The sequence below is a fragment of the Limulus polyphemus genome, unplaced genomic scaffold (assembly GCF_000517525.1).
Source record: "Limulus polyphemus unplaced genomic scaffold, Limulus_polyphemus-2.1.2 Scaffold2934, whole genome shotgun sequence".
NCBI classification, from domain to species: Eukaryota; Metazoa; Arthropoda; class Merostomata; order Xiphosura; family Limulidae; genus Limulus; species Limulus polyphemus.
The window spans coordinates 45926-53381 of NW_013668544.1; the positions used below are offsets into that span (position 1 = coordinate 45926).

A 7456-nucleotide genomic window follows, 5' to 3' on the forward strand; every position below is an offset into this window, starting at 1 on the left:
CCACTATTCGTTGGTAAAAGAGTAGCCAAGAGTTGGCGGTGGGTGGTGATGACTAGCTGCCTTCCCTCTAGTTTTACACTGCTAAATTAGGGACGGCTAGCGCAGATAGCCCTCGTGTAGCTTTGCGCGAAATTCATAACAAACAATTAACTAAGGTTTCCAGGAAATAATCTCTACCCTGGAGAGACTCTGGAAGTGAAATTTTATTTGGGATTTCTTACCATTTCCGTCTGTGTCAGCGGTGCAGCTTCAAAGACAATAGCATTGGGAGCGGTAGCAACGGGTAGTATAAATGCATACGAACAACACATGGCAACTGGCATCATGATCTTGATCGGGTGAATTCCCACAGCTTCTGCCTTGAGTTTTATGAAGAAGATTGTATAAATATTACTTATTACTTATGTTACTTAACATTAAAATACTGATATATTTGTCTTGCACTGCAACATTAACTATTGAACATTTAGAAGAAATAATAGTTAGTTTCGTACAGAGTTAGTTTCGTATTATTTGTACATTATGCAAATACTCCACTTTATATGTGTGAACAAACTATATTGTAATATTTTTCACTTGTAGAAATATTACTTACAGTTCTATAAAACAAATTCATGGTGACAATTTGACACTAATGATGTCAGGAAAACACGTAGGTTCAAAAAGTATTGATATAAAAATGATAAAAACGCTATAACCCGAGCGCTTCCGAAAGGTGGAACTTTTTTTCTTCAGGGGCAAACATTCCCAGTTATTATAGGGTTTTTATCATTTTGTAAGTTGACACTAATTATACTGTAAATGAGACCAAACAGAAACTCAGCTGGATACGTAAATACAATAATAAACATAAATGTTACACAGAATCTGTCGCCCAATTTTTGAGTTTAATCTCTGAAAAGTATAAATACTTTAAGACAATATCACACATCTAAACTATAGTATCATCTGACGTTGCATTTGTTGTATGTGACGTTACATTTAGCGGCTATGTTACGCCATGGTAATGTATGTTTGAAGGGGTTTAAGTGGTGGTTAGTATTGTATGCAAACTCAGATAAATCACAGTGATACTGGAATTACGTTTTCTGCCACTGATGAAGAGCTAGCAAGAAATCTAGTCTAGAACATTTTTTTTCAATACACCAATTTAAATATTCTATTTTTTATTATTATTTGCAGAGTAAATTTTTTTTATATTATATTTTCAAAATGCCCAGATCCCTCCGATATGTATTACAAATTAAAAACAAGACAAAACATTCTGATTAATATTTGATAATAAGATATTGATCTCACCAGGTTACTCAAAACAGGCATCATGATGGTGGCAGTGGCCGTGTTGCTAGCGACCTCTGTTAAAGTTAAGGCAATCAAACAAACAATCAGAACAACGACTTCTGCCGACAAGGCTTGAAGTACAGCGAGTTGATCACCAAGCCAAAATGATAGTCCAGATCTCTGAAACAAATCAGTAAATAGTTGAACAGCGTGTTATTATTCTAACTTGACATAGTTTGTGTGACAACGAGCTATTGCTAGTTTGTCGCTATATTTTTATTTTTATTATACACTCAAGTTTACATGGAGTGGTATGTACTACTTTTAACTTAGGTTTCTCTTTTGATTAGAAAAGATTACTCACCGTTGTTCCTTCCGCTAATGCGAATCCTCCTCCAAGAAGAAGGATTACTCCCCAAGACACGTTCTGTTGAGCTATTTTCCACTCCAGCAGAGGAGGACTAGTCTCGGGTTCCATAGGCCTAGCCGGTATTACGAAAAGTAGGAGAACGATAGCAATAGCAGGGATGGCATCTTTGAGAAATGTCCTAAAAGGGAGCACCACATAAATATACGTTTTATTCAGTTTCAAATAAGTAAAAATTAGTAATCTGGTGCATTTATAACCATTTAATACACAAACAGAACCATCCAGGATATAATAAAACAAGAACTTTGTCTAGGAACAAGGTTTTGAGATCGTTTAGATTTATATTAAACTTATTCAGATTCGGAATTTTCATCCTGAACAGAACCTTATGCAAATGTAAGTTAAACGGCCAGGTCAGTGAACCCTTAGAGTTCAGGTAAAGCCGCTCCTAATTTAAAGTATTGACCCGAGAGCAGACAAGCAACCAGTAGCATACACCACTACAAAGGAATTGCTATTCTCTTTGAAATTAATAACACAATTGCCTGTACTTTGTATTAGGTGTCTAAGTTGAATGTGCAAAGCCGATACGCAGCCCCATACGGAAACTAGTAGGTCATGCCCGGCTCTAAGCTATCCTAACACATTAATCTATTCAACATGAATGCCATAGTCCACGTTTGACTGAGACTTAAGCCTTTAAAAACAATGACAACGACATTAATATATCTAGAAGTGTAAAAATATTAAGTCAGATCTTCGAGACAAAAACTGTGAGAAAAATCTTTATTCAAAGTTCTAAGACGTACGAGGTGCATAATTTTTACGTTTATTTTAAAAAGTATTTATATGAAAATAAAAACTCTGAATCGAGGTGATGAGATGGCCAAGTCCCCTTTGCTTTCTTTTGGCTAAAAATATGGGGTTCGATCCCTTCAGGGGACACAGGGCATATACCTCACTGTGCAGCTTTGGGTTTAAACAAAACAGAACATTCGTCAAAGTCTCACTTTACTATCACATACAACAACAATTGCGTTGTTAACAGCGCGTTGGTAACAATGCTAAATATTCATTGTAAAAAATAAAAAAAAACACAACAAAAATTGCGATCTCGTTAGAGCTCATATTATAGTTGGTGTTCACAAATTTTCCTACGATTTATATGACTTATACGGTTACGTGTAGTAATTTCAGTTGATGAAGTTCCCATTTATTAAATAATTCTATTTGATGATAGAGATTTTAAAATCCACAATCCATTTTTTATGAGACAATTCGACTTGTGTGAAGTTGTTATTTGGAACAAGGTGGAGCAGTGCCACCTAGCGGATATAGCCTTAAAGTATCCATCTGTTTTCAATGCCTAATCGTTGGACAAGAAAATGTCCGTATATTAAAGATAAATAAACTTGTGCAAACTCGTGAATTAAAGCACAAAAAAGGCACTTAGAAACACAACAGCCTAAAACATAGCAAATTCTGTTCATACGACATTGATTTCGGTCACTCGCGAATTTGTGGAAGTAAATTTATAATTTTATTTGTCATCTCTACTTTTTCCCTTTTTTTTTATTGGATTAAAATTTATTGTGTTATATGTGCGTAAGCTCAATATTGCTTTAGCTGAAGAACTAAGCAACTGAAATATTATTTCAAGAAAAAAAAAGAGATTAATCACCTTTGCAAAAAGCTACACCCGTTCTTATTTTTGAACTGATAGAATAAAGGGAGGGCAGCTAGTCAACAACAACCATTGTTACATCTCTGTTACTTTTATTTAACTGAATAGTGGGATTTCAACGGCACCTTCAGCAGTAAAGTTTATAGCGAATTTTTTTGTTTGCAACGAGTCGCCAACAGGGGGCTTTTCAGAGAGAGAGAGAGAGAGAAAGAAAGAAACAGGTATCGTACTAGAATGAACCTAATAATGACGATCAACCACAGCTAAATCATTTTTCCTACACCAGTTGAAATGAAGAATGAAAATGAAAAAATGTGTAATAATTTCACCAGTGAATAGTTTCGTAACATGTTTTTCAAAGAAAACCCCAAACACAAAAAGTAATCAAACACTTGACTCGCCATCTGGTGTACTGTAACTGAATTAAAAATGGGTATTCCTCTGATCTATCTGTTGTCCGTGGTAAAGAATTCATTATTTGCTCATTTTAGAATTTGCGCAAAACTAAACAGGGCTATCTGCGCATAACCTAATTTTTACTTGATATATTAGAAGGAAGGCAACTAACACTCACCGTCAACTCTTGGGGTACTTTTGTCCGTCCAAATATTGTGATTTGACTGTCACTCCAAAGGGCGATTAAATGTATTTAACTGATAATACGATACCTGCACATGTAGGCAGAGTTAAATCAAGTGTGAAGTGGTTCATGATCTTCTTGTGTTTATTTGAATAATAGCCCAGCATGGCCAGGTGGTTAGGGGGCGCTTGAGTCTCATTCTGAGGGTCGCGGGTTCGAATCCCCGTCCCACCAAAACATGCTCGCCCTTTCAGCCATGGTGGCGTTGTAATGTGACGGTCAATCTAACTATTCGTTGGTAAAAGAGTAACCAAAGAGTTGGCGGTGGGTAGTGATGACTAGCTGCCCTCTCTCTAGTCTTTCACTGCTAAATTAAGGACCGCTTGCGCAGATAGCCCTCGTGTAGCTTTGCGCGAAATTCCGTACACACCAAACTATTTGAATAACATGAATATGCATTAAAGCACACGTCAAGATTATAATTATGTTTACATGAATTTGTTATAAAACACTAATTGACAGAAAAAAATACTTTTTTTTATAACTTACTTGTTCTCTTCACCGCTAAGTGCTACGCCCCAACCTGGCATAAAACCTGGGTCACGGCAGAACCAGAGGATGAGCAGTATGATAAAAAGGACCAGAACAGCAGCTTCGTGGAAACTATAATGAACAAACATCAAATAATAAGGACATTGTCATAAGATTATGATACAGAATAAATGCAAGCTCACAAGACCAGCACGATAATGAAGAAAACAATGCTCTTGGTTGTTGTCTGTCTGTTTTATTTTACACTCCTTTTACAACAAATACAAAATATTTATACATCAAATGTTTGATTAGAAATACATCAACTTACGTGATCGATCCCAGATCTTTGTAGTTTTTTTCTATGATTGTCTTCACTGAATCATTGCTGTTTTTCTTGTCTTTTCCACTAATAAACAAAGCGTCAGGATTTATTTTTTTAGTTTGTTTTGCTCTCAGGTACAGACCACCGCGTTGTATTTGTCAAATACTTTAGATAAAAATATCAAAGCAAAATAAAAGCGTTATCGCGATTGGAATGAGTTCTATACAAAATGGTGTACGAATCCTATGCAATATACTTGGATTTTTATTGCGCATATGGTGTACATCATCTCTGAGCTCACTTCGGCAACACAGAACGGTGCCTTTAAGAATTTTGGAATAATGCAACACGTAAAATCCTACTGGTCAATGTGGTTTGGATTCACAAATAAATTCCAGGATATTTTTCTTTAGTGGAATAAAATCATTTGTGATATTTTAAAATCTCTAAAATTATTCGGATATATCTTTCCGATAACATCGCCATGGAAACGAAAGGTGATATTGGTTCAATAACTCAAATAGGCCGACACCTTCAATTCTGAGTAATTCGAATAAACAACACAATTATAAAAAACACAGTTTTTTAGAACTGCTTTCGTCTCTAAGCGCTGTCTTCATTATGATGGTATAGTCTTATGATTTTTTTTTATCGTTTTATGATGGCTGGATTTCTCCCTCTGTTGGAAACTATGTGAACTATATTAAACAAATTCTTGGTAGTTTGCTGGACAATACTATTTGATATATCTACCTAACTGAAGTTATATTTTTTGACGATAAAGCACGATTTTGAGACACATCGGCAGATTCTATTTTTACACAAGAAACAGAAATATTAAAAAACTATTTCTTTAACAATGAAAGTTTCTAGATTCTGAAATGCTCTCTTCACGAAAGAAAAACGTACGTCAATAAGCTTAATATTTCCTTCTTGTTTATGTATTTATAGGGCATGCGTCAACCTTAAATTGCTTATTAGGGGTCGCTCATAAATTTCAAGAATTTAGAAAATGTTCGCTTTTATCTGAATTCAACTCCCTGTTTCTGAAAGGCCCTTTGATGGATCAGTGGTAAGCCCAAGGAATTAAAACGCTAAAAAATTGGGTTTCGATAGTCTCGGTAGCCAGAGCACAAATAGTTTATTGTGTAGCTTTGCGCTTAACAACAAACAGACAAACAAGTCTCCTCCGAAAGCATATACATAGAATGGCAAGGTTTTTTAACGATATATTATTAGACATTATTCCTTTTAAACAGAGTACTGGAAAATTTGCCAAAGTTTTTTTTTTACAAATTATTTATTGATAGCAAATGATGCCCTTTCGACATTTTTAAAAAGCATACATGAGCTTCTACTCCGTCCCCCCAGCACACATATTGTACGCACATGAGCTTCTACTCCGTCCCCCCAGCACACATATTGTACGCTCATTAAAATAACGAAAATTGCGAACGACCCGTAAATACAGCTCTAACACTTGTATATATTATATTTTTAGTATAAACACAAATACGTATGAAACATACCACTGACGCATGAACAGAATCTGCAGCCATGCCCACGCTAAGATAACACAAAGTATGGTACCAGGTATATTGAACAACATCCAGGAGGCAAATGTTAGTTTAGAGTAGTCCTTGAAGTCACTGTGAAAAGGCAAAATTTGATTGGTTAGATATTCTAGAAAAAAAAAGAAGTCAGAGACATATTCTTAGCTTTATATTTTAAAGCTGGAATAACTTTTTAAAATATCATGTCTTCTTGAATGTTTTTTTTTAAATGCTAGATCTCAGAGATTCCGCGATAAGTCTGCAGACCTACGATGCTAAAAAAAAATACAAGGTTTGGATGGCCTTGGTGGGTTGACCACAGATAGCCCATGGTGAAACTTTGTGAATAACAACAGCAACAAGAACAACAACAAATGTTTATGGTATAAAGACATATTAGGTTAAGTTAGTTTCTGTAAACAGTTATTTCTTGTTTCATTTTTAGGACAGTTAAATTTTCAATATCAGGTCGAAACTACCAAGATATATTGATATAAAAATGATTCTAATAATAATAAAAAAAAAGAAAACCGAAAAGATAAAAGGAATATAATATTTAATTCGTGTCGTATTTAAAGTTTCAACATGCAAAATGAAAAATAAAGTAACTTACTCATCAATTTGGCCTTTTAGAATGAGGTTTGGGGTCGTTCCTGTCAAGGTGCCGGTCCCGCCGATATTGGCAGAGTAACAAACACCCATAAAAAGTGCTTTTCGCAAGTTTTTTTCTTCTTTACTCCTGGATTCATGTGAATTAAAACAAGTGATTTATTAAAAATATAATCTACACAACTTACAACTGAACTAAACATAGCTCTAAACTCACTGACGAAACACCTGGAATACACAGATCAAAGAACAGACTATTGTTTAAATCTGGAGACTAGGGAAGTCTTAGATTGCTGGTTCTCCAGTTCGTCTATTATTGAGCGGGTTAATGCAGGAAAATAATAACTAATAACACATGATGTTGAAATAAATAATTAGTATCATGATGGTGTTAAAATATATAAATAGTATCACGATGGTGTTAAAATAAATAAATAGTATCATGATGGTGTTGAAATATATAAATAGTATCACGATACTATTTATTTATTTTAACACCATCATGATGGTGTTCAAAATAAAT

At 34.8% G+C, this 7456-nt stretch overlaps 1 protein-coding gene across 1 annotated transcript in view; it reads right to left on the minus strand.

Annotated features, from left to right (window-relative positions):
- LOC106468248 (solute carrier family 13 member 5-like) overlaps positions 1 to 7456 on the minus strand; it is a 20677-nt gene that overhangs the window by 1992 nt on the left and 11229 nt on the right. Inside the window, exons 6-12 of the mRNA XM_022396577.1 lie at positions 6938 to 7063; positions 6301 to 6420; positions 4778 to 4855; positions 4465 to 4578; positions 1646 to 1829; positions 1300 to 1461; positions 222 to 359 (exon numbers count right to left, since the gene is read on the minus strand). Of these exons, the coding sequence (XP_022252285.1) occupies positions 222 to 359; positions 1300 to 1461; positions 1646 to 1829; positions 4465 to 4578; positions 4778 to 4855; positions 6301 to 6420; positions 6938 to 7063 (922 nt within the window). The remainder of the gene's footprint in view (positions 1 to 221; positions 360 to 1299; positions 1462 to 1645; positions 1830 to 4464; positions 4579 to 4777; positions 4856 to 6300; positions 6421 to 6937; positions 7064 to 7456) is intronic.